Source organism: Azolla caroliniana, unplaced genomic scaffold, assembly GCF_043228905.1.
Source record: "Azolla caroliniana isolate FFs.n. ecotype wild unplaced genomic scaffold, voAzoCaro1.0.p SCAF_15, whole genome shotgun sequence".
In the NCBI taxonomy this organism is placed as follows: Eukaryota; Viridiplantae; Streptophyta; class Polypodiopsida; order Salviniales; family Salviniaceae; genus Azolla; species Azolla caroliniana.
The window spans coordinates 2,387,999-2,415,520 of NW_028230450.1; the positions used below are offsets into that span (position 1 = coordinate 2,387,999).

The 27,522-nt window shown below is 38.4% G+C and overlaps 3 protein-coding genes across 8 annotated transcripts; 2 read left to right on the plus strand and 1 right to left on the minus strand.

The window, feature by feature from the left end:
• Positions 1-160: 160 nt before the first annotated feature.
• On the minus strand, positions 161-7,596 carry LOC147854333 (B3 domain-containing protein Os06g0194400-like). 2 transcript variants are annotated; one of them, XM_087330884.1, is made up of 8 exons: positions 2,721-3,150; positions 2,411-2,490; positions 2,285-2,344; positions 1,874-1,972; positions 1,749-1,780; positions 1,505-1,664; positions 536-742; positions 161-448 (listed from the first exon to the last, which is right to left on the minus strand). In XM_087330884.1, exons 2-8 carry the CDS (start codon positions 2,474-2,476, stop codon positions 212-214), a joined length of 861 nt encoding a protein of 286 aa, XP_087187010.1. In that variant the 5' UTR covers positions 2,477-2,490; positions 2,721-3,150; the 3' UTR covers positions 161-211. The 2 variants fall into 2 exon arrangements, with proteins under 2 accessions (XP_087187010.1, XP_087187009.1); XM_087330883.1 differs by lacking the exon at positions 2,721-3,150 and adding an exon at positions 7,517-7,596 and having other exon boundaries at positions 162-448.
• Positions 7,597-12,464: 4,868 nt separating this feature from the next.
• LOC147854334 (serine/threonine-protein kinase Nek5-like) lies at positions 12,465-19,077 on the plus strand. 4 transcript variants are annotated; one of them, XM_087331302.1, is made up of 14 exons: positions 12,465-12,613; positions 13,106-13,172; positions 13,283-13,348; positions 15,256-15,302; positions 15,415-15,460; positions 15,541-15,621; positions 15,784-15,826; positions 15,941-15,990; positions 16,113-16,194; positions 16,303-16,352; positions 16,692-16,765; positions 16,844-16,895; positions 17,013-17,612; positions 17,714-19,077. In XM_087331302.1, coding segments are annotated over exons 4-14 (2,055 nt in total). In that variant the 5' UTR covers positions 12,465-12,613; positions 13,106-13,172; positions 13,283-13,348; positions 15,256-15,300; the 3' UTR covers positions 18,689-19,077. The 4 variants fall into 4 exon arrangements, with proteins under 4 accessions (XP_087187428.1, XP_087187429.1, XP_087187427.1 ...); XM_087331303.1 differs by having other exon boundaries at positions 13,300-13,348; XM_087331301.1 differs by lacking the exon at positions 12,465-12,613 and adding an exon at positions 12,621-12,810.
• Positions 19,078-21,912: 2,835 nt separating this feature from the next.
• LOC147854335 (uncharacterized) lies at positions 21,913-25,798 on the plus strand. Of its 2 annotated transcripts, none has more exons than XM_087331570.1 (13): positions 21,913-22,178; positions 22,953-23,187; positions 23,312-23,374; positions 23,893-23,958; positions 24,101-24,163; positions 24,238-24,300; positions 24,416-24,478; positions 24,568-24,618; positions 24,724-24,847; positions 24,954-25,109; positions 25,212-25,268; positions 25,364-25,594; positions 25,629-25,798. In XM_087331570.1, exons 1-12 carry the CDS (start codon positions 22,022-22,024, stop codon positions 25,589-25,591), a joined length of 1,326 nt encoding a protein of 441 aa, XP_087187696.1. In that variant the 5' UTR covers positions 21,913-22,021; the 3' UTR covers positions 25,592-25,594; positions 25,629-25,798. The 2 variants fall into 2 exon arrangements, with proteins under 2 accessions (XP_087187696.1, XP_087187697.1); XM_087331571.1 differs by having other exon boundaries at positions 21,914-22,178; positions 24,733-24,847.
• The last annotated feature ends 1,724 nt before the right edge of the window (positions 25,799-27,522 follow it).

Below are 27,522 nucleotides of genomic sequence, written 5' to 3' on the forward strand. Positions count from 1 at the left end.
TCAACAAGAAACTTGTAAACTTCATCATTGAATTCCTATTATCTTTTTCTTACACATCGCTCTCATTTTTGTACAAGCAAAATGGTGAGATGAGGATACAGCCTCGCTCCATTCAAAAATTAATAAAAAACCTATAAAGTACATGATTTTTCTACTCTTAAGTGAAGCCTCTAACAATAAGCATGGGTCAAACTTTTGGTTCTACAAGAAGTCACTTCAATTTGGCCTTCTTAAGCTTACCAGATTGGCTTGAGAACTTACTCGATTTGCTGGAGAGGTCACCATTCTCTCCCTTCTTCACCTTGGAAGAACCTTTTCGATGCTGAAGCTTAGTTGACCCTTTACTTTTGGGAGTTTCTTTAGATTTGCTTTGTTTTGGGTTTGCAGTATCCTTTTTCTCTATATTCTTCCCATCACTACTCATATTCTCTGCTCTCACAATGTGAAGCTGATTGTGAAATATACGCATAGACACATGCTTAGGTTTAAAGGATCAAGAAGAAAATTTGGGGTTTAAGACAAATGTTCTTCTAACCTTAAATTTTTTGGGTTGAATCAGTTCAAATACAACTGCATCTCCATCTTGAAGGTCATGATCTATTGCAAACCCTCTCCATCCACCACTTAGGCCAGTCCTACGTGCTATAAAGATAGCATCCCATTCATCACCTCTTTCGTCTTGCAAGGCAATGACATCATCCTCTTCTGGCAGATTCTTTTTGCTGAAATCGTTTGGCAGTCCCTTGAATGAGAAACAAGGCCGTTAACTTGTCAATCATATAGAAAACAAATCTAAAATTGCAGAATTGGCCTAGTATTGAAGGTTAGGTATATTCCTGAATCGCCCCCAGCTAGAATATCAGTTCAAACAGTCTTTTATGTCTGCTTGTAACTGGGAGTCTATACACTGCACAGGATAGAATTCCTATATACTTCAATGGCTATTATATACATGTAAATTCTTTGTGAAATGCAAGCCTTCAAAAGTCTCTTACTTTCGGGTTAATCTTTTGTTAGATCCGCTGTACAAAAAGAAATTGGATACTGCTCAGTATAGCAAGGGATACTGTTCAATTTATTCTCTGATCAGAAAATCCTGACTCCAAAAGCAGATGCAAGATGGGAATGATAAATAAACTGTTTACTGCAATTCGTTGTCTAAAAACATGCGAGAAATTTTCTGCAGTTTATGAAATTCTCTTCTTAATTAACGCATGATTCTTATGTGCAATTAAAATTTCTTTATTGACAAAAAAGAATTGAGGAAGGGAAGTGTTGCTTGGGATTAAACTTTTCAAGGTTTAAAACATGAACGCCAAAAATATAGTTTCAGAGAAAAGACAAGCAGAGAACGTTGCTACTACATAGTGCCAAACACATAGTTACCATTAAACTTCTCTTAATATCACACTAAGTCCGGGCATAGCCCAGAACTATTTAAAACACTGAGGATGAAAAAGCACTACAAACATGATTAAAAGATTAATGCTTTTTACAAACTCACCAACCAAAATCCTCGTGAGACATGAGAGGGAAGCATCAGCTTCACAAAAGAAGGATATCCTGCCTCTAGTTCTTGTTGTACCTTTTTGGCTTGATCTGCAGCTTTTATTCTTTCAATATCTGATGCATATCTTCTAGGAAGCTGATGCTCGCGCTTATAACTGGAATATGCTTTAATGTCAGATATCTAATTCAACTTTAAAGTTGACCAACAATGCAATAGCAAGAATGAATCAAACTGTTACCCCGTTCTAAGACCTGGAAAATCATTCGCCTTCTGCCAACAGACAATCAACCCAGTAACATATTATAATCTCAATAGAGACTGTGCACACTCTTCAACATTCTGCACATGACAGCCAGTGTCTACCTCTCGATAATCAGGTTGAGGAACACTTGCAACACGTGAGGAGCGTCTGACCTCAATAGGAAAGTCCTCTTTTTGAACTTTTGGCTTGCTTGTTTTAACCTGTTAAACAAAAACAAATATCAGTGTTTCAGAGCATACCCAAAAGGATGTATATACACAAGGACGAGAAAGCTTGCAAAGTATACAAACATATCAACCACGAATTTTGATTGTTTGCAAGATCTAATGTAAGCATATGAGGCATGATGAATGCATAACAAATGTGCCTAATATATCTAGATGTATAAATATGTATACATATATCATATGTGAGTACACGTGGGGTTCTCTGATCAGAGAATAAATTGAACAGTTGGTATATATATATATATATATATATGATAGAAAATAAAGTACAATTGGAAAACTCACAACAGTTATTGTTTGACCACTCTGCAGTAAGCTTTCAGAAAGCTTTGATATTCCAAGTTCCTGAAATATTGATCTATCATAAGCAACATGGATTTACCTGTAAATTCAGTGACTAAAAGCCTTTACCTGTAAACGTCTTTGGTTTGCCTCCAGTCTCTGTTTCCGAATCTCTTCATACTCTGAGCTCACCATACTAAGTCCGATTCCTAAATATGCACCAAAAACACAGCTTTGATGTAAGTTTTTTCTTGTATATGAACTCCAATCAATTCCTAATAGCAACATATCTACGACAAAACTTTCAACGTTTTCGCACAATAAACTGAGCTCGTACTGTTGGGGCACTGAAAGGAATCATGCAAATTAGATCAGGGAAAATGCCAAATTTTAATTCTTGTGCTACAATGCAGACAGATTGATCCTTCATCATTCATACCTATCAATGAATACCAAGAGACAATTCTGAAGCATTTGTCTCTTTCTTTCCTGCTCTAATAATATTTCACAACCTCCTAAAATCTTAAAGTATTTCATTATTCATCCCACATTTTTTGAGACCGACCGTTTGCACAACATCAGCATGGATTACCAGCATTGACCCTAGCCTAATAAAGGATGTCTGAGTGTCCGGAAGACTTGCAATCAAATTGCAATGTGCCACATCAGTGTGGATCTTCAGCTGTGTACTTGATCTGATCGGTAATATGTCAGCGAGTGGTCCAGCACCTGTGTAAAATTAGTATGAATTTGCGCCTGGCCACTCAATCTGAACCATATACTGTTAGCCATGAACAATTGTTGCCACTAGTGATTTTTGCACCATATCAGCATGAATTGTCATTCCAGTGCTCTTTCTAAACCTTTTCTCTTGTTTTTGATAAAAGATTCACCTCAATATTAACGAAAAGATGCCCAAAGGCAACAAACAACTCATACAGGAAAACATAACCATCATACCCTGATCAACCAACATGTCAAATAGCAAAAGCCCTCGCTCATCTACCTGAGCATGAAATCAAGGTCCTTCCCTGACAGGGTGCAGAAAAAGCCATCTCAGTAGAGCATATCTCCACTTTATTCTGTCCCCAAAAGAGGTGAAGACCTCTGCTTTTTTCCACATTTCTATAAAATGTTGGTGCTTACGAAACACAACATTAGGCTCACCCGTTATTGCCTCATATTGACCTCTTAAAGTATGCAAAAGCATCAACTATATCTCCTTGACTAACTCAACTGCATTTCGTTTGACATTCTAATATACACATTAACATCTTGCCTTCAACAATACCCAAAACTACAAGAGAAGATATCATAGACCAAACCTTGTCCTCTACCAAACAACTGATTGGTGTGGTATAAGAGACATCAAAGACATGTCTTCCATCAGACATGTCTTCCATCAAAGACACTCCTTTTCATAATTCTGTATTTCTTCAGCCAGCCACCCCCATCTCATAAAACCCCATGGGTACACCTGTTTACCATAAACAAGATACAAAATTCTCAACATTCTTTTCTAAACTGTTCTAGCAATAGGACATACCTATAAGACATGGTGAATTGATTCAATGAGAAGACCACAACTTTCACATTTTAAATCATGGTGATGCCCCCACATCCATGACTTCACAAAGCTCCCATAATGTAACAACAACCATCTAAACAATGCAATTTTCTTAGGAATTTGCATGGCCCATAGCCATTTCCAATAAAGTGCCCAACCAAGTGTCTTGTACATTACCCAATCTCCAAAATTTGGAAGCTCCTGGCACAAAAATCAAACCCCTCCTAATTCTCTACCCATTTTTACAGAATACTAAAAAAAAGGAATTTGCTTACCTACTATCCCTTGCATTGATATGATTGGCCATTTCCATTCACTTGGATCCAACATCAATGGACTTATTCTGATTTGGTTGTAGATTCAACATCCATTATTTACCATTCGTCCACAATATACGAATAGGCAACTTACTCCTTTGAGTTACTACATCGTCTTCCATAAAGATAGAATGAAGCCGTCCAAAAGGCAAAACATCAAAATAAAGACATTCATGAGAGTTTTTATAACCCTTGACCCTCAACAAGACATGTAAGGATGATAAGGGAAATAAAGGCATTCATGAAAGCCTTTCTAAACCTTTTTGCATAATACTCTCTGAAATAAGTGAGATATACAAGTCCCTTCGTTACTTCATTAACAGATGTGGGAGAAAGCCCTTCTTCAAAGGGCATGGGCAGAATAGTAGCTGATTCTGCAAATAAGGTATAGAATCATCCCACAATTGAAGATTTTTTAAAAGCCAGCACAGACATTACAGCTACTTTCTAGGTAGAAAGATGCACATAGAGGATGCAAAAAAAAAGAAAAAAAGCAAGGAACTTTATCTTTTGACAATGGAAACCGTGGTTGTGGCAGCCATGTAAGGCAAGATAAGCATCAAAACCATAGAATGAACCATACATATGATACGTGCATTCGCATTCAAGAATGATTCAATCAAACGTGTATGGTAAATCATCTCAAAGTTGGATTGCATTGACTAGGTTCTATATTATATATTGATTCACTCTCAATCCTAATAAGTGGACTCTAATCCATTGTGAACCACCAACATAAGTATGGTTGCAATATTTGCATTGTATCACATGCATACTTTTGGGATGTGAATCAAGACATCTCTATCATCCTCACTTTAGAACTTTACAAAAAAATAAGTATGAACTATAGAGATTGAATCAAAATATGTCATTATAAATTATAATCAAACGTTCAAAAACTCATAAAACATATATTCGAGAATATCAAGAAAACATGACATAGGCAATAGTAGCATAACAAACTTACCAATAGGGTGACCTAATTTCTAATAACAAAGAAAGAAAAAAAGAAACGATCAAAAACTCATAAGACGTATATTCGAGAATATCAAGAAAACATGACATAGGTAGTAGTAGCATAACTACCTACCACTAGGGTGACCTAATTTCTAATAACAAAGAAAGAAAGAAAAAGGAACATGACAGTGACATAAAATTTTGCCATGACATAGGCAATAGTAGCATAACAACTTACCACTCGGGTGAGCTAATTTCTAATAACAAAGAAAGTAAGAAAAAGAAGAAAAAGGAACATCACACTAACATAAAATTTTGCCATGACACCTAACAAGAGGATATGAGAAAGTTGGGAATTGAACCCAAGACACAAGTAATAGTAGCACAGCAACTTATCACGAGGTTGTGCTTAGTTCTAATAATAAAAAAATAAAAGAAAAAAACTATTATAACACTAACATAAATTTTTGCTATGACATGGTACTAAGGAGAGAGAGAGAGAGAAAGAGATGAAAAAATTAGGAATCGAACCCAAGACATAGACAGCAATAGCATGGTTCCTTACCACTAGGGTAACCTGAATTGTAATATCAATAAATGAAAAAAATGAAAAAAAAAGGAGCACGTATTTTTCCCATTTCAAACGTGTTTGTTTCCAGCCGTATAGTATAGTATAGTATATCCAAGAAATGCACCGAGAGTGTAGCACAATCCTTGAAAGGTTACAAGCAAGCAACATGTCAAGATTTCTTTTTTTCTATTTCTTTTCAGGGTTTGTAGCAATCCACACCCTCGCCCCAACTCCTCATCACATAGGCATGTACGAGCTCCGAGTCCTCCGAGAAAACATTTGTGAGAAAATGGATTGCCTTTTCCACCCAGGAATACAATTCATGAATGGAACATGTCAACCAAAACAGATTGTGTTTTATATGGGTTGGATCTCTTGGAGAACCCTAATGGGTAGCACAAGACCCCATTTGACAAGATAGAAGGAATAGTAACCTAATCCAATGTATGAGATTTTAACCCATATTTCCAATTGGATAGGTTTAAATACCATGAGTAAAATTGCAATGAATTAAGAAAATAGAAAATCATGTATTTGGCTAGTAAGAAGCGCAATTACACCATGGACATACCATGAAAATCATGAGACAATTGGTTACAACAATGGGATGTGTACCCAATCACCGAAGAATGAAATTAAAATAAAAAATAGGTAAAGGAGTTTTAGTATGGTAAAAAATGACATGGGGTGTAACATATCCTATAAAGGAAATGGCTATGGGCATGAACTAATTTCATTTCCATCCAAGTCTCTTGGAAAAGAGCAAGTGGTCACAAGGTTTCAATGAAGATGTCACCCTTGGTCCCAATGTAACAGGTGTCCCGATCATAGCTTCTAGGCAATATAGCTTCTTAATTACTTTTGCACGCATGACTTTGAGGCCCAATATCCTAGAGCGTTTGGTTGTTCATTGGTTTTGCTTCAGTGAGGGAGAGGCCAAGTGGTGCAGCTGTGTTCATGTTCATCATGCCTGCCCATCCCTGAAACATTTTAGTGGTTATATGGTGAATATTAAAAAGGTTATGGTTAACAAAGAACATTTTGTAACTTAGTCTCTCTATGTTGTTTTAGCTCTAAGATATACCTACCTAGTGAAATTCATCATTGTAAGAATCTCAATTAATGTTGAGCAAATAAAATAATTAAGAAAGCGTGTAGATTGCCCGACCTACCCTAACTAAGATGAGAGATAATGTGGTTATGAATTCATGATAATCCTTATCATGGCCATTTCTCATCCCATTTCCATTCAATCGCAAGACACAAAAGATACAAATTATATGATGACCGGCAATTGAAGGAGCAGACAAGTGGAGATGTTTTCCAGATCAATCTGAAAGCCCCCTCAAAAAATGTCGTCAAGTCAAAAAAATTTGATGAAGTTTGGGAATACATAAAGTGATGGTATCCTTTTGGTGATATAATAACGAAAGAAATAATTCAGAATGCAGATTCGTGCCATAGCAAGGTGTGCTCTGTTTTTTTCTGTGGTCGACCATGGCTGCAGCTCACCCTGATCGCTTCTATGTGTCATTTGTATTCATCCCTGCAAATGGAAGTCCCATGAAATAGAGTCGCAGCCCTTTCTACGAATAAGGTATAGAATCATCCCACAGTCAAAGCTTTTTTGAAAGTAATCACAGAGCTCACGACTTCTTTCTGGGATAGGAAGATGCGCACAGAGGATGCAAAAAAAAAAGGCATGAAACTTTAATCTTTTCGGCGGTGGAAGCGATGGCTATGGCAACCATGTGAGGCGCGATAGGCATCAGGACCATACAGAAGCTGCTTCCTTTAGTTATAGAGGGGCTGAGGAGCGGTACCTGTATGGCGATTCCTTCGGGGAGCCGATGTCTGGCGATGGCAGGAGCGGCCAAAGCTTCCGCAGGCTGCAACAGTCAGGAAGCAGAGGGAGAGGATGGAGAAGCCAAAGAAGAACAATAAGAAAAATCCCGCCAATTTTACAGATTCAAATTCAAATTCAAATTTGGCGGTTTCACACTTGGAGCTCGTGGCCGCCGGTGGGTCGGTCGGGTATGGTATATATTGTATCTAACAAGTGCTCCGAGAGCGTAGCACGATCGTTGCATGGTTAAGGGCGGTCGGCATGCCAACTTCCTTCTTTGTTTTTTTCTGGGTCCATTGCATGTTTTTAGCGCCGAGTCTTTCCGAGAAAACACTCACGAGAAAAGGGATTGGCTTCTCCATCTGAATGAGGTTTGTGCATGGAAGATGTCGACCAAAACATCGAGTGCCTTTTACATGGGTTCGATCTCAGGGAGAACCCGCATGGATAGCCCCCCCCCCCCCACCCCCATGTGACAAATTATAGGGAATAGAAACCTAATGCAACAAGCGAGATTTAAAACCATGTTTACAAATCAAAGGGTTTAAATAATGTGAGTGAAATTGCGACAAAAATAAAGAAAATAGAAAACCATGTATTTGCTTAGTAAGAAGAGCAATTACACCATGGGCACACCCAAGAAAAGAGATTGATGATTCAAAAGGCAATAAAAATCATTAAGAAGCAAGGCATTGTGTGTGTGTGTGTGTGTGTGTGCATGCAAAAAACCTAATTGATGATTTCTATTAACAATTGGCTCTACAAATATGCACAAAAATCAATTGTAACATATAGTATGATGGCTCTGAAAATATGTACAATACATGTAGGCATTTAAACAAAATTTGGTGAAAGAAAACTCAATAACCAAAATTAGTTGGATGAACATAATGGATGTGAGTCAACGTCACCAAAACAAGTGTACATGGAATTCATCATTGTAGGAATCTCAATTAATGTAAAAGTAATAAATTAAGGAAGAATGGGTTTAGATCACTAAGCACGCCTTAGCAAGGGTGAGAGATAGATCTCCAGTCCCTTGTTGGCATCCCATACCACAAAGTATGCACATAGATTGTGCCTCCTCGTCATTATTTGACATAGAAAACATTAAATGGTGAGAGTTCGTGAATCTAAAGCATCCCCCAATGGTAAAGCTCCAACCATAACTCTCTAAATAAATACCTTAGCTTGTAGCATCAATCGAGAACACCAACCAACTTGCCTTGATCACATGAAACCACCAAGTAATGGGCTTACGAAAATCCCATATCTTTATAACCCTTTCTTCCAACCACTTGTGTTTGTCAATTAGCTTGTGATAAGCAACCTTTGTTGAGATCATAGTCAATCTCTTGTTTCTAACAATCCTCCAATCAAGCTCTTGAGATTCCCCATCTAAATTAGGATTTGGCTCATATAAAGATAATATTTCCTTAATTGGCGAGATGGTAGATGTGGGAAAAGAAGCTGATTTTTTATTTATTGATAAGGATGAGTGAAGATGGAGTTGGGGTTGAAGCATATTTTAAGGAGGGGATGAGGATAGTATACTCACTTTGGTATTTTTGTAGGTAAAGACCTTCGGTGTGAATTGGCGAGAGGGTGGATGTGGGAAAAAGAAGCAACAGTTCTATTTTTTATGAGTGAAGATGGTGTCGGGGGTTGAAGCATATTTTTTTAGGAGGGAATGAGGATACTATACTCGTGTTGTTTGTTGTAGGTACATCAATGTTATTTGGCAAGAGGGTGGATGTGGAAAAAGAAGCATATCTTCATACTTCTATTTCTTGATAAGGATGAGGGATGATGATGTTGGGGTTGAAGATAGTTTCATGAGGGGATGAGGAGAGTAGACTCATTCTATTTTTGGTTGTACGGGTCTTCAATTATCTGCTTTTGGTCAGCCTGCATAAGGCTAAGTCGACACATGTTGAAGAAAATTGTTGCCGAAGCATCATGGGAATTTTCGTGTTAAAATGCAGCAGATGAAGCATGTGTTGAAGCACAAAAACTTTCAACTAAGTCGTAGGTTAATTTGGGTTCATCTTTCTATGGAAGAACATTGGTGGTGGTTGGGTTGAGTTCCTTTTTCAGACACAGAGAAGCGATGGATGGAGGAGGACATGGCTGACTAGGGCAATGTTATGAAGTCATGTACGTTTTTTAACACATGCAAAGTGAGAGGCTTTCTCCAAATGCAATCACCTTCATTTGTACATTGAAGGTTTGTAGAAGAACAAAAACAATGCACATAGGACAACCAATTCATGACATAATTATGTAGTTAATGTAGGGGGATAATATTTTTGGTAACACCTTCATGGATAGGTATGTCATATGTGGGATGCTTGCACAAGTAGAGAATTTGATGAAAGGTTTTCCTCGTCGAAATATTGTCCCTTCAAACGTGCTCATGGCTGGGTATACTCAGAATAATCAAGTTCACGAGGCTCTACTTATTTCAAGTTGTTGTAAAATGGGGGCCTTTCCCCATACATTATCACCTTCATAGGCCTCTTGAAGCCTCGTGGTAGTCCAAGAGATATGGGAAAAGGTAATAAGATATTCAATGTACATTGTAATAGTGGACTATTTTGTATATTGCCTTTAGCCACTTTAACTTTAATATTGTGGTGTGCATTTGTTCCTTTGTGCCACCCTTTTAGCTCACCCTTTTTAGGATGCACGTACCCAAGTTGACCCACCATTTTAGCGCACCCTTTTTAGGATGCGTGTGCCCAAAATGACCCACCCTTTTAGCACACCCTTTTTAGCCAAGCCAATCCAAATGGGTTCCGTTGTATCAACTATAAATTGATTAAGAAGTAAGAAGCTAAGTAGGTTGGTTTTGATCTCTTATGTGCATTTCACATATTGGTGGAGATGACGGGTACCAGTCCCCCACGTCTAAGTATCCACCTCTTCCCCCTCACCTTAGGTTGCCCACTAACTTATTGTCCCACAAGTTTCCTCGATCCCCCTCCTGTCCCCCACCTCAACCAAGTCCAGGTGGCCCTTAGTCCACAATAGTGATTGATCTTTCTTTGCCAAATGATCTTTACCCCGATCCCCCTCTGACACGATAGCCCTCCTGTCCCCCACCTCAGCCAAGTCCAGGTGGCCCTCAATCCACAAGAGCGATTGATCTTCGCCGCCATATGATCTTTCCTCAATCCCCCTCCGACACGATAGCCCTACTGTCCCCCACCTCAGCAAAGTCTAGGTGGCCCTCAGTCCACAAGAGTGATTGATCTCTATTCGCCGATTGATAACTCGTTTTCCGTCACTAGCCCCATCCAACTATCAAGACCAACAGTTCCACAAGGATGTCCTTAATGTTGTTGCAACTCAACTACGTGTCCGTAGATGTTCACATCCCCACGCCATCTTCATCGAACGCCTCAACAAGACCCTTAAACACGAGATGGTTGCATAAATCAACCCTTTTTGAGCACTAGAATCATTCATGGATTTCCATTTGAAACCTGCCATCAGATGCTCCAATATGTGAAATGCACATAAGAGATCAAAACCAACCTACTTAGCTTCTTACTTCTTAATCAATTTATAGTTGATACAATGGAACCCATTTGGGTTGGCTTGGCTAAAAAGGGTGTGCTAAAAGGGTGGGTCATTTTGGGCACACGCAACCTAAAAAGGGTGGGTCAACTTGGGTACGTGCATCCTTAAAAGGGTGAGCTTAAAAGGGTGGTGCAAAGGAACACATGCACACCACAATACCAATGGAGGATAATTTTATGGAAAAAAAAATTAGTTTTTTCTGCAACTTATCCCAAATAAAGGTATAACCTTTTGGAATATGAATTGTTGACCTTGTTGTTGGAAAGGCCATTAATCTTCATTGCACACTAACATAACATCCTTGACTATTACCAAACCCAATCTAGCCATCTGATTAAATTGAAGGTTAAGATTTTGTTTACATTCCCACCTCAACAACTTTGATGTCGCCAAAACCTCCATTTGTAATGAATTGACACATCCCCTTTCTTTGCGGAGGATGCCATTCCACAAAATCCAACATACTTTGCCAACATGCCAACAAATGATTAACTATCAAAGGCCTAGATCGTCTAGGATTCCGGAGATGAGTTCAAGGCTGTCCAAGCCTTAGATTCATGGACTCTCACTATTTAATGGTTCTGTATCGAATAGTGACGAGGGATCGTGCCTTGGGTTTGAAGGAGGAACATGCATGCGCGGCTTAGGAATAAACAACAGTTCGGTTTTGGATTAACAGATTTGGCCTTGTCCAAGTCTGATCAAGTCTTAATCGGTTTAGGAGTTTTCATACTTGAACTAGATTGATCTAAAACCAGGTTTGCAAGGCTGAAGCTAGAACCGAGCCGAATTGAATTGCATTGCCAACTCCTAATGCAGTTAAAACTTTGCCACACTGACAGAGTCTCCATGTAGTAATTGTTGTCCCCTTTTCACGAAGGTTGCATTCTTTTACATGCTCAAACTCCCTAGGCCTAATTATTATCACAATACACCGCTTCATTGGATGCAATGAAGTGCGATGAAATACGATCTCTCACTCTAGGATCAAGTTATAATTCAATCCTTATGTTTCATTCGGTACAGACAACCTCACACCTGTGAACCATAAGGATACAATACTTCAGGTTCAGTATACCCATGTGGTTAGTTACATACTTGTAATAATCATTATCACAACCATTTCTCGCCCTATTTCCATTCAATTGTGAGATGCGGACGGAACAAATCATACGATGGGCGGCAATCGAAGAAGCAAGACATGTTTTCCGGATCGATCTAAAAGTCCCCCTCCCAACCAAATGGTGTCAAATCAAATTTTTTTTAATGAACTTTGGGAATACATAAATTGATGGCATCCTTTTTGGTGATATAATAATGGATGGAATAATTTCAGAATGCAGAATCGTGCAGCAGCAGGGTGTGCTCTGTTTTTCTCTGTGGTCGGCCATGGCTACAGCTCACCCTGATCGTTTCTAGGTGTCATTCATATTCATCCCTGCCAATGGAAGGACCAAGAAATAGATTTCTTCTTTTTTCTTAAACCCAGGTATCTATTTTGAGCAATTCAGTGTTTTCATTTTGCATTGTTGTTCTGCTGCTTATTGTTATTTTTCTCGAGGGACTAGGAGCCTGTACACACATAACCATGGAGTCTAGAATAGATCAGTATAAAACCATGGAACAGATAGGCAAAGGAGCATTTGGACGTGCCATTCTTGTCTATCACAAACTCGAGAAGAAGAAGTACGCATGGCCATAGTACTGTATAGAAATTCCCAAGTTTGTGAAATTTCCTTTTGATTGATTGTTTATGCAATGAAGCCGAGAAAATATGTATATTTATATATTTGTTATGTTGTATATACATTGAAAGATAAGGAAATCTGATCACCATTCAGAGAAGGTAAATTCAATCTAGAAAGGTACCATTAGAAGAAGAGAAAGGGAACTCTGTTGTTTTCATTTTGAAGATTTCTCTTACTGAAAACAAGTGATTTGTAAAAATTAATGCAGTTTTTTTAAAAAAATTCCTTTTTAGATATGTCCTGAAAAAGATAAGACTTTCCCGCCAAACAGAGCGATGCCAGAGATCAGCGCACCAAGAGGTAGAAAGAATGGAATATACACAAAATGTTTATTGTCTTAAATTAATTCAGTACATGGTATCTTTCTTGAAGTTAAAATGCTCCTTTTTTCTTGTTTTTGGTTATAAAAGTTGGCTGTGATTTCTAGTGTTCATCATCCTTATATCATTGGCTATAAAGAATCATGGGTGGAGAAGGTATGATCATGTGCAAATTTTTGATATATTACAAAGAACTTTGCTCTACAATAAGAATAAGAATACATATACATACACACACATGCACACGCACACACACACACACACATGCACACGCGCGCGCACACACACACACACACACACACACACACACACACACACACACACACACACATATATATATATATATATATATATATATATATATATAGAGAGAGAGAGAGAGAGAGAGAGAGAGAGAGAGAGAGAGAGAGAGAGAGAGAGAGAGAGAGAGAGAGAGAGAGATTAACGTCTTTTAAGAGGCCAAAATGGCCTATAAGACCAGACAAGAGATTACATCTTAAATGTTGTCTCGTCTTTGAGAACAACAAATCAAAAAAGAAGAAGTAAATAATACTCCGTAAATATAAAAGTATATAAGGTAAAAACAGATGAGGGAATCTGGTTTTCGGCACATGTCAGATTCTCAAGTTAGATATAGTGTATCTTTTGTCTTCGAAAGATCTCTAGCATAGGTCGGTCCAGAATGGAAATGTCTCTGAAGCGAGGGAAGCACTTGCGATGGCGGGAGATAATGGCTTTTATTTGTTGATAACAAGGGTGTCGAGGTCGTGGTCCATGGGGTCGGGGCCTATGTGCACGACAAATTGCTATTGCCCAATCAATTGTAACCCCTTTGTTATGTCTTGATCAGGAGCCCATTTGTGTATCCCGTGATTGACTTGTAGCATTAGTAGGAGTGATGGGGCTAAAGAAAGTTGTGAGTGACTTGTAGCAAGAAAAGTCCTAGGCACCGTTGATCCTCATATTCCATTACATTGTGTAGTGGGCCAAAGCCTTGTTTAAAGAGGCAATGGTATCTCCCTCTGATTTCATAAAAGACACTACAGTGACAAACATAATGTTCTTCAGATTTCACTCCTTGATGACACAATTGGAAAATTCTTTCATCTACAGGTATACGTGTATATCTGCCTACCTCGATCTCTAACGGATGTGATGAAGTTCTCAGATGCCCTATCAGATTGTGCAACGCATAGAATAGATGTATGTTCATATAAGGTGGCCTGATGATTAATCCATCCTCTGATGTGTGTAAGAAGTGTGTATGTAGTGGGCCATCTTCGTACCAAGTGATATTTTGGGACTGATCCATGCTATCTTGTTTTCCAAGTTAATAATATTAGTTCGGATCACTCTGTTCTTTTCCACTTTGATCATATTTAGATGGGGAGAGTCCAAGCTATATTTGAACGGGGGTAGTGCATTTATACTCATGCCATGTGACTCGAACCATTGCTGCATTTCAGCATATCAACAATGAATGTCTCCATTTTCAGCCAGTTGTCTTGATGACATAAGTGCCAACCTTGGGTACCGTTGTTTTAGGAGCTCCCAAAGACGTTGGATACATGTCACTGATCGGAACAATGCCTCAGTGATTATAGGTGCTCCTCCCATCTCTGCCCGGATTATATCATGGGGTACCGATGCTTTGCTCCTTATCATGCAGGCAATCATTGACACTAATGGTCTCTCTAAATCTTTCCAATGATTCGCCTTGTTAAGACTCAGTCGCCATGTTTCTACTCCATAGAGTAGAGTTGGTTTGACAAGTGTATCAAATAACCACAACTTAGTTCGTGGCTCTTGGAATTGCAAATGTGCACATTGTCTCTCGAGAGCACCAAGGGCTACATATCGGCGAGAAAGTCGGGCACAAGTAGCCTCCCATACGGAGAACCTAGGCCCTGTAAATGTTACTCGAGAAGTGAGAAAATTGGGTTTTGAACCCAAGGCATAGTGCTAGTAGTGTAACAACTTACCACTAGGGTAAGCTAATTACAATGAATGAATGAATGAGAGAGAGAGAGAGAGAGCAAGCATCTTATGTCTTTGTTTTACAGGGCAGCAATGTATGCATTGTGACAACTTATTGTGAGGGTGGTGATATGTGAGTTGAACATCAATCTATCAGCATTGGAAACATGATTAGGATAATATATTGCTATTTATAGGGTTGACATAAAGCTGATAACATATGCTTACATGGATGGTTGACTCAGGGCCGAGTTCATTCGGAAAGCCAACGGAGTTTACTTCTCAGAAGAGGTGGGTAGTTATATTACCTGCTTTTTCAAATTCCTCTTCATGAAATGTAGACTCACTAAATAGCACTTGTCTTCGTGCAGAAACTTTGCATCTGGTTCTCACAGATCTTGTTAGCTGTCGACTATCTTCATTCAAATCACATTGTCCATCGAGACTTGAAAGTACTGTAATGTTGATTTTGGGTTCTGAGAAGAATGAAAATTTTGCATTTCCCTCTTGTCCAATTTGATAAGAAGAGATCAACATAAAAAGGTGTTTCTATCAGAAAGAAAGGGGTAGAGAACCATTATTAGTCTTAATGTTGGGTGAATTGATGTGAACAGTGCTCAAACATTTTCTTGACAAAGAACCAAGACATTATGCTTGGTAATATTTCTGGCATTATACATACACACCTTTAATAGAGATTATATAGAAGTTTAATTGTGGAAAATTGGACATGCTCCTTAATATATCGACATTTCTCGAACATGGATGTAGGAGATTTTGGGCTTGCCAAGGTGCTCAAAGCAGACTCTTTTACATCATCAGTAAGAAATTCAGCCCACAACAAGTTGATATTTTTGAAGCGTAAATCTATCAACACTTTAGACAAATGTGACATATATGATCTTCCCATTAAATGGATAGCGATTCCTCCATTTTTCCATAGGTAGTGGGCACTCCGAATTACATGTGTCCAGAACTTCTTGCAAAAATTCCTTATGGACTAAAATCTGATATATGGTCTCTAGGTGAAAAATGCTGTCTGATACTATACTTTTTCTGATTTCTTCTTCTTTTTTCTTCTTATTATGGATTCATGTTCTATGTTTGTCAATGTTATCCGATTTCTTTTGTAGGATGCTGCATGTATGAAATGGCTGCTCACAGACCTCCATTCAAAGCCTTTGTAAGTATTTTAATATCTATACTCAGATATTACAAGGAAAACACACACTCCACATTGACTTCAATTATATAACTCTAGTGAGTTATGATTCACAAGAAAGGGTTCCAGCGTAAAAAGGGAACTTGCTCTTCAGGAAGAAAAAAGAAATAACAACCAAAACAAGTTCTTAAGTAAAAAAGCAGTTGATCTCGCTATGTATAAGTTCGTGTGGTTTGATGCATGTGTAAACATATATTATATATATTTATATATAGGGTTTAGGGTTTAAGCATAAAAGAACTTCTTACAAGATATTCACATTGAAACCTCAACCAAATGGATTGATATTTAGTAACACAGGATATGCAAGGATTGGTTAATAAGATCAATAAATCTATGATTGGTCCTTTGCCAAGCATGTACTCCAATGCGTTGTAAGTTCATTTGTTAGATTCCACGGGTTCAAATTAGGAAAAGCAAATTTAACTTCTATACATGGCTCTTTGTTGCAGTAAGAATCTGATTAAGAGCTTGCTTCAAAAAAATCCAGAACATCGTCCTATGGTGAGTGTATATTATTCGAGTGAGTGATGCTAACAAATTTCACTCTTAATAACCTCATCCTTTTTCTGAAGAAATGCTTTGGTGTGTAATAACTTATTTGCACTTGTTGGTTTGTAGGCTTCTGATATTCTCAAAAACCCGCATTTAAAACCTTTTGTGGCTCAATGTCGGCTTCAAAGTGGTCTTATCCGGGCTGGAAATCCTGAACGGCCTCTACATAGTTTCCATCATGAGAATAGTATAGATATCGGTGGAGATATTAAACTCAATGGCAATGACAGGACAAGCTACATTACAAGTATAAAACCAAATTCTAAGAAATCACATGATAAAGGCGATATTAACATAACAAACCTTCATGGTAATTTGGCCATAAATAATGATGGTATTGAAGTGTCTGATTGTAAACGAGACATGGGTGAGGGTTCTTCCAAGGAAAACCCTTCGAAATGTGAGGCCAACAGAACATGGAGTAATGAAGCTGAGTTATATTATGCAGACGGATGTCACCACAAAGGATTAGATAGGTCTAGAAAACCTCATCTTGATAAGGTTCAAGTTAAATCCCCCCAATCATGTACTAGCTGGGTGAATGGAGCACTTCCTCCAGAGCATACACCTAAGAGAGCCGCACAAGTGGCTACTTCTCATCACAAGATTGAATCGACAATGAAGTCTGTGCAAGAGAAACTAATGAATGCACCACCATCAAACGACGTTAAGTAGATTCAAAGCTTTAGCTAAAAATGTCTCATCTCTAGATTTTTGAATTTGTGCTTAAAAGTGACTCATTTTACTACTTTGTTTCATTCATGCAGCCGGTGTTTAGTAGTAGTTCCACGAGGATAAAAGTTGGAAGACCAGAAGAGAATGTTGTTTCTGAAAAACATAAGGTGAGCACATCGCCCAAAATTGCTTCAGGAAGATCTTCTTTTTTGGTTTCCTCCAATCTTGCTTATTCTCCTAGGAGAAGTTCTTCACCACTAAATTCTCTCAAGAAACCAGTAGATCTTGGCAGTCCAACACACCTTACAATGAACATTGAATGTTCGATAGAGCAACCCATGAACAATAAACATCATGCCAACATCAATTATATAGACTTGTCTGGAATTCCAATGACATCACAATCCAAGGGGAACCATTCATCTGATGTATCTGTAAATACACCAAGGATGGATTTGATTCCAAAATTCAGCCTTTCCATTGGAAAAACAGGTTTCTCGTTAGAGAAACCCGGACACAGTGAGAAGAGAAGCACTGTTGACCATTGTAAACAACCTTCGACTCCTACCACTGGGCACGGCATGCAGTCATTCATGCCATCTTATGAGCTTGCTAGATTGGACTCTACGGCACATGTTAATGATGAGACTAAGGAGAAAGGAACTATCAATGTCAATACAAATGCGCCGGCGATACATCCAGCATATGACATTATACATGTGATTAGGCATAGCACATTCCATACGGGTGGGGGAAAAGGGAAGCATAGTGGATCTCACTACAAATTAGATATCAACACTCTTTTGGACCTACCAAAATCTGACCATGGTTTGACCACCCGACGGTCAAGTACTGTCCTCACCAGTGAACACATGGCTGAGCATCACAATGGTGGCAATGTCGGCAACAAGGAGATGAATTCGGAGAGCAATGATGTGAAGTTACGTAATCAAGAGAGAGTGGCTGCACTGGAGGGACTACTCGAGCTGAGTGCACACCTACTTGGACAACGAAGGTTAGAAGAGTTGTCTATTGTACTACAGCCATTTGGAAGAGGAAAGGTTTAATTTAACGTTACGAAGTGTGAGAGATTAAAGGAGATCTCAAACAATAAAAGGAGAGAGTTCACTTGCTGAACATATTTTCTCTTTTGTTGCTTGTCATCAATTTGTTTCGATCTCAAGAACCCTCGTCTTCTCATAGCTTGAACCTATTCATACAGCATTTCACTACCTCAAGTAAGAGTGCACCAAATCTTTTCTTCCCAGGATTTCACTCTTGCATTCTATGAAAGATGTATTTATTGAGCTGTTATGAAGAAAATATCAACTGACAAAAGCTATATTTTGATACAATGAAACTTATGCACTGGATTGTGATACAACTGTAATAATTGGTAAACCATCATTAACCAGGTCCTGTAAACTCTTCTACATGGTATAGGAAACTTTTGCTCTATACATTTTAAAGAATTTTGCTCCCGTGGATGCAACAAATGGAAAATCATCAGATGTTTAAGCGTGCATCTTTGATGATGATGCATGTGTAAATACAAGACTTCAGGGATATGTCGCGAAAGATAACAAATACGCGGTTTGGAAGTTACCTATGTTGGTTGACACAACCAATGGTTTGATCTTCAAGTTGAAAGAAGATGCATTTGCTATTGTGAGGGATTCACAAGGAGCAAGTATGGTCGCATATTTTACGAAAGGTTTTGAAATATGATATCATTGTTTATCAACCTTTACTAACAAATGTAATGAGCCTTGTTAGTAGCCAGGTTAACTAAGCTCTTCACCTCAAGTGCACCCATTGTTGTTAGCAATTAGTAAATCACACTACAATCAAGAAATTAATTTGACACAAAACAACTTATTATTGCTTGACCATTAACACAAGAGTTTCATATGCTAAATGTTATAGTTGAACAATGTGGTTAACAATATAAATTGTGGCTTCATGAATAAATGTGAAGTCTATTGGAATAAAGGAAACTGCTCAAATATGAATTCCTTCATGGGAGTTAAAGAATCTAGTTTGTTTGATGTTACAATCAATCAATTTTAGGATCACATTAATAGGGAATGATGGTTCTTGTGGGTTAGGATCACGCTAGTAAAGAATGATGATTCTTGTTGAGATTCAAATCTTCACATAATAGGCTTAGATCTTCGCCTGTGCTTTCAATCTCAACTTTTTCTTTTCTTTTCAAAATGAAGCTACTTTCCCATTAGTTAGGAAGGATTATTACATAGAGAGTCTACAAGGAGACTTATACACACATCGGGGAGTCTTCCTCCGATCAAGTAAAAGAAGATGAGCCTACTTACAATGCCTTGCGGCCTAACTTAATGTAAGAAGCTACCTATATCCAAGGCGATGCCCTTCAATGTTGCCTAGTACGAGTCGGCTCTTGGGGCCTACAACGAAGAGAGGGTGGCAAGTGAGTAGGAAACAACCAACGTGGGGGGCTGGTAGTTCCACCTCGGGCCACTCCCGCCTTGCATCACCATAGGTGTGGTCCGCCATTTCTGCTAAAAAATACAAACAAAAATACAAGGTCTTCCAAGTATGACATACTAGTTGGTTGCACTATATCATCAAGTTTTTATGCGCAATGTGACAAAATAAACTATATGTCGAATTATGATCCTTAAAAACCTCCATATAGTTGATCAGGAGGGCATTTATTTGTGAAGGGAAATAAAATAGTGATATTGATTGAAAGGCTAGTGGTTCTTGTCTTTAATTATTGCAAACTATATGTTGAATTATGATCATTAAAAACATCCATATCAGTTTATCAGGGGGACCATTTATTTGTGAAGGGAAATAAAATAGTGATATTGAAAGGCTAGTGGTTCTCATCTTTAATTATTGCAAACTAGAAGTCATTTCTAATTACTAGGAATTTATTGAGAATTAATGAATAACAAAGGGATGACTAAGTGCATATGTGGAATTCTAATCCAAATCCACTCATTTAAATATCTTTAGGGGTCTTATCCAAGCTAACAAAATAAGGTAAAAAGATAATGGCAAAGTGATAGATGTAATTTTAATATGAGTCGGCTCTTGAAATGAACAAGTCCACAAACTCAACTATGGATAGTGAGTATCATGAATAAATGTTTTTAAAAGATTGGTTCATGAATTGGATTAAAAAAGGCCATAAAGACTAGCATCCAACTATCAAGGTTATGGCCAACCAAGATATACCACACTATCACGGAACTACGGATAGACTCATGGGTTTAACTCGTGGGTCAAGCAAGCGGTAGACCAAAACGTTCCATTGTTGATCATTTGGTTATGCTACGAGAAATCCAAAGAAAGTCAACTTCAAGGAAAGTTTTTTTTGTGGACTTCATGAAAGCCTTTGGTATTGTACCATGGTGTAGGCATAAAGGTGCTCGCCATGCAAAGAGTATATAGGTACTAAAACATGCCCAATCTCAGGTTACCAAAACATGCTTCGAACATAGCGTTGAAGGTGCAGAGAAACTAAAAATAGCAAAATCCACTCCATCTAGCGAGGTGCATGACATTATGAAACAATTGAAAAGATGGGGATCAATTAATCTATCAGAGTTCTCTACTGATGCTACGAAGGTCGTGATCGTCGAGGGTAGATGCTAAGATGTCCAAAATTGGATGTCCTTTGCGCCTTTGGGTTGGTAATGCTTTAGTTGGTTGGTCAGTCAATCACTCACTCACACCCACACACACACACACGCACTCTCTCTCTCTCTCTCTCTCTCTCTCTCTCTCTCTCATACAACCAGATTTGTGCGTGTATAACATACATATGTGATAGTGAACATGCTTCACTAAACCCCAGTTGGGAAGGTCCCTTTAACTAAACCTCAGTTGAGAAGGCCCATTTAACTAAACCCCAGTTAGGAAGGTCCCTTTAACTAAACCTAAGTTGAGAAGGCCCATTTAACTAAACCCCAGTTGGGAAGGTCCCTTTAACTAAACCTCAGTTGAGAAGGTCCCTTTAACTAAACCCCAGTTGAGAAGGTCCCTTTAACTAAACCCCAGTTGAGAAGGCCCATTTAACTATGTATACCGTGTCAAGAAAGATCCCTAGTTGAGAAAGGTCCATTTAACTAAACCCTGGTTAAGAAAGGTCTAGTTAACTAAACCCTGGTTAAGAAAGGTCTAGTTAACTAAACCCTGGTTAAGAAAGTCATCCTAGTCTCTGTAGTCTGTCTGTCTCTGTCTCTGTCTCTGTCTCTGCGAGCAGAGAGCATCTGTGACTATGGCTATGGCTATGGCTATGGCGAACGAATTACCTCATCATAGTTGTCAGTGACCCCCCCCCCCCCCCCCCTCCTCTCTGTATTATATCATACATACAGTCGAGGTAATTCGTATCTCTGAAGGCCTCCCACATGGCTTCTCAGAACTTTTTCGCCCTTCTCGAGGATGAGGAGAACGACGACCCATCCATCCTCGCCGTTGTTGCCGCATCCACCGCTTCTTCTGCCACCAAGAAGCAGGAGGAGGCACCGAAGATCGCCAATAAGCAACCTCCCCATCCCCAATCAGGTACACCCAAACATCTTTCTCTCCCCCATTTTGATCTTATCTCTGCTCTTCCTATCTGCCTATCATTCCTTGTTTCGTCCTTAGGCGTACGTTCTACAGATATTTCAAAAGACTATCTGATCTGATCAGCTCTGAGGTCTGCCTTCCCGTCCTATTCCTTTTTACTAGATGTATTTTGCTAATTGCATAGCCTGGGCCGGATGTATCAAGATAAGCAAAAGTGATAGTTAAAAATGTATACGATCTGATTAGCTTTTGAAGTCTGAAGCTAGGATTTCACAGTTGCATTAGACACAGGACAACCATATTAAACTAAACCCTTATTATTTTTACCCTGAAATTTGTTTTATTTTATTATTTATTTGTTATTCGTATGATCTGGTTTTAAGTCTAGGGGGTTAAGATTGGCAAGATTGTTAAGCTACGAGTTCTAGTGTTAGTGGTTCTCAGTACAGTCATCTTCAACTAAATCATTGTGTGTTTTGTTGTCATTCTTATGTCTTTTTTGTTCCCATAGTCAGGGTGATATTTAATTATGATGTTATGAAGTTGCTGTTAGCTTTCTAACTATATACTCAGCACAGCCCTGCCAACAAAGTCTATGTTCTTTACATGTGTTTATTTGTTGTGCTACATTAGAGGGTTGAGAGTGTCTATCTGGTATGATATGCTTGGAAGTTTATCAATATATACTTAGAAAAACCTTGCACAAGTATTTTCAACTTTTATCATTTCTTATCTTCCGTTTGTTTGTTTGTTGTGGATCTGATTCAGTGAGAGAAGTTCAGGATGGAGGAAGAGGCAGGGGAAGCTTCAGGAGGGGGCGTGGTGGCCGAGGAGATTACAATTTGCCTCGAGATGTTGGTGAGAGTAAGCCTTCTTTTGATGGTGGACGAGAACGAGGTCACGGGTATGGGCGTGGTAGTGGTAGTGGCCGAGGCCATAACTTTGGCAGGGAAGAGCAGCCTGCCAGCCGCGAATATGATCACAGAAGTGGACCTAGATATGGGTATGTGATTTGATTTTGCTCTTATGCATTGTGTTCCTTTAGAATTGAACAATTATAGTAACTGATTTAATCGAATCCTTAGACATAGTGAGGTATTTATAATTTAGTTTTCTCTCTTTTATAGGAAGGACAGAGAAGAGCAGCCCAGACATCGCCAATTTGACCGCAGAAGTGGATCTGGATATGGGTAGGTGATGTGATATATTTCATTAGGTAATGAGTAAGGCTAATAGCTTGTATTAGGGAATGAATAACTGATTTAGTCCAAGGCCTATATTTATCATTCACTTTTATCGATCATTCGTACAAATGATGGAGAAGAGCAGTGTGAATGCTGCCAATATGATTGCAGCAGTAGATTTGGATATGGTTATGTGTTTTTTGTTAGATGGAATGGTCTAACAGTTATGATAAACCTATTTAACCTGATCCTTTAGTTATAACTGATTTGACTGAATCACATAGATATAATCAACCTTGCTAAACTAGACAGCGATAGTTATTTTTTTCTCACTTTTATAGTAATGATAGAGAAGAGCAGCCTGCAGCCGTGAATATGATCTTAGAGGTGGTACCAGATATGGGTAGTGATGTGATTTATTCTGTTAGCTAACCAGATTGACAGCTTTAATAATTGATTTTACCAAATCCCAGAATTATAATCTATTACACTGTTCAAGGGCTAATTTTTTTGCTTGGGTACAGGAATAATGGAGAAGAACTGCAGCCAGAACCCAGTGAATATAATGTTAAAAGTGGAGCTGGATATGGGTAATTGATGTGATGTAATTTGTTTGAGTAGATATTGAACTGGACGGAAATTTATAATAACTCACTTAACTGAATTGATATTTATACCTTTTTTGCCGAATGAGGCAATTATTACTAATTTGTTTTGTTTGTACTTCTATAGGAAAGATGGACAAGAGGATCCTGGACGTCTTCATTTTGATCGCAGAAGTGGATTTGGGTATGGGTATGTGATGTGAGGATGATCTATTTTGTTTTGTTAGAGCATGGATAAGGTAGAATAACTGGCTTCCTCTGCAGGAACAATGGAGAAGAGCAGCCTGGACGCCGCCAATACAATCACAGAAATGAATCAGGATATGGGTATACAATTTAATGTGATATAATTTGTTTCATTAGATATCGAAACCTGGTGGACTAATACAATAACCAATTTAAAATTACATCCTATATTTTCCCTTGTTTTTATATCTAATAGGAATGGGAGAATAGATCAGCCCATACACCACCAATATGATCATAAAAGTGGATCACGATATAGGTATGTGATTTTCTTTATTTAGGTTGTACAGTTACAACTATGACATTTTGCCAAACGATCTAGCTACAAACATTTTCTTTATTTTATAGGAGTGATATCAAAGATGGCCCTGGTACGGAGCTTGATGAGTCTGCCATACAGTAAGTAATTTGTTGCCTGAGAATTTTACCTTTTGGGGAGGAGGGGATGTCCTTTTTTCAGGGTTTCCATAAAGTTTTTGGTGGTTGTAAATTGTTAATATGCAGCAATAACAGAGTCTCAACGGAACCTAATGTTTTGGAAGAGGGAAAAATAATTGAATCAGGAAAACCCAAGGATGAGGTTAATGGAGAGTCAGAAGATAAGAAAGAGGCCGAGGAAGAAGATAAGGTAGTGATTGCAATTCCTAATTTATGAATATAGTAACATCGTAATTCTTTTTATGATTGGCGTTATGAGGATTTGCTGAATATTTTCAACAATATGTACTATGTAGGAAATGACGTTAGAGGAATATGAGTTAATTTTGACTGAGAAAAGAAAAGCACTGGAGGCCTTGAAATCAGAGGAAAGAAAGGTGGTCCTTGATAACGAATTCAATTCCATGCAGTTAGTGGATAAGAAAAATCCTGATGAGGTGTTTCTGAAGCTGGTTAGTTGCCTCTTAATTAAAAACTCCACATGGCGATTAATTGCCTTTTGTAAAATTGTCATCGAGAATGTTACTGTAGTAACAAATTTGCGAGGATTGCAGGGTTCTGATAAAGGCAAGAAGAAAGAAGTTTTGGACAAAGAAGATAAAGCAAGAAAGGTGCATCTTTTTTATTTTTGATAACTGAATGATAATGTTCTACAAATGTCTTGATTTCTAATCATGATATCTGTATATATCATTACTTGTTTCAGTCTGTGAGCATTAACGAATTTCTGAAACCGGTGGACGGAGAGTTCCATGTCCAATCTCGTAGACGTGGAGAAGGTGATGGCAGAGGTCGTGGAGGTTTCAGAGGCCGCGGTGATCGTGGAGGGTTCAGAGGCCGTGGGGATCGAGGTATATATGGAAATGCTCGAGAAGCTTTAGCTGCCCCTCGCATTGAAGATCCTGGTGAATTTCCTACACTGGGGGCCAAGTAACTTGTTAGAGAGAGAGAGAATATGGCTTATATGATAGTTGATTGTCTTTGACCCATTTGGAAATGGCAGTCGTACGTTTTTGTAGCATTAACACAGCTTAAAAGCTCGGTGTGTATTAACATGAAATATGTATATTTTTACTTGCAATACATTTTGTAGGATCACTCTTGAGTTAATATAATATGTATATTGGGTATTGTAGATTTACGTGCCTTAGATTTATGTGACATGCCTTAACAAATTTTCGGGTTCTGGAATTTTTTGGTCAGAAGGTATCGACCTTGCTATAGAGTATATGCGTCATGACTCATAACCATGATGGCTTTTACATGGCTCTTGGAAACTCAAAAGGAATTTATGGGGGCCCACACAAGCGATGGAGCATGTGGTTTAATTCAATGCAACAGTTTAAACGGTAGATTGGTGCAGATTAAATCGAACCCTACCAAGCAATATTAAGAACATATGCTGCTGCTGCTGCTGTGCACTCGTCATAACCATGATGGCTTTTACATGGCTCTTGGAAACTCAAAAGGAATTTACAGGGGCCCACACAAGCGGTGGAGCATGTGGTTTAATTCAATGCAACAGTTTAAATGGTAGATTGGTGCAGATTTAATCGTAGTTCGAACCCTACCAAGCAATATTAAGAACATATGCTGCTGCTGCTTGCACTTGTCATAACCATGATGGCTTTTACATGGCTCTTGGAAACTCAAAAGGAATTTACAGGGGCCCACACAAGCGGTGGAGCATGTGGTTTAATTCAATGCAACAATTTAAATGGTAGATTGGTGCAGATTAATCGTAGTTCGAACCCTACCAAGCAATATTAAGAACATATGCTGCTGCTGCTGTGCACTTGTCATAACCATGATGGCTTTTACATGGCTCTTGGAAACTCAAAAAGAATTCACGGGGGCCCACACAAGCGATGGAGCATGTGGTTTAATTCAATGCAACAGTTTAAACGGTAGATTGGTGCACACATTAAATCGAACTCTTACCAAGCAATATTAAGAACATATGCTGATGCTGCTGTTCACTCGTCATAGCTTTTACATGGCTCTTGGAAACTCAAAAGGAATTTAAAGGGTTCCATGCAAGCGGTGGAGCATGTGGTTTAATTCAATGCAACAGTTTAAACGGTAGATTAGTGCCAGATTAATTGTAAGTTTGAACCTGACCAAGCAAGTAAGAACATATGCTGCTGCTGCTGCTGCTGTGCACTCGTCATAACCATGACGGCTTTTACATGGCTCTTGGAAACTCAAAAGGAATTGATGGGGGCCCACACAAGTGATGGAGCATGTGGTTTAATTCAATGCAACAGTTAAAATGGTAGATTGATTCAGATTAATTGTAGTTCGAGCCCTATCAAGCAATCCTATCAGGTCTTGGTCATTTAATCTAGAAGTTATAATGTCATGCATAGAGAAAAAAGAGAGTGTCATAGTCGATTCCAAACAACTATTACTACCATGATATCGTTGAAACTCTTCCAATAATGGCTGTTATGATTGTCTTGATCTCTAGTCATGTGAGTAGGCAATCAATCCTTTTGCAAATCACGCATGTACTGAGAATGACTTTGTGCTTAGTTTCTTTCACAGTAGATTTTTATTTTGTCAAAGAGGGAGGCGATAGTGAAAAATTCATTGTTCTTTGGGAGTTTTCGTATTAGATACATAACTGTAGATACAAAGTTCTTATTATAAGATATGATTTGGTTGTCAGAATTGGCAACGAAAACTATATAACAAACGAAATGAGATTTCACTGTCTTTTCTGTAATAATTGTGGAATCAAACAAATCTGTGTTATTTCTATCCTAACATGAAATTCCATGTGGATGCATATGGATAGCCAGATTGCTGTATTAGACTTATTGCTGACAATTTAAGACCTACCCCTAGCAATTAAACCAGAGA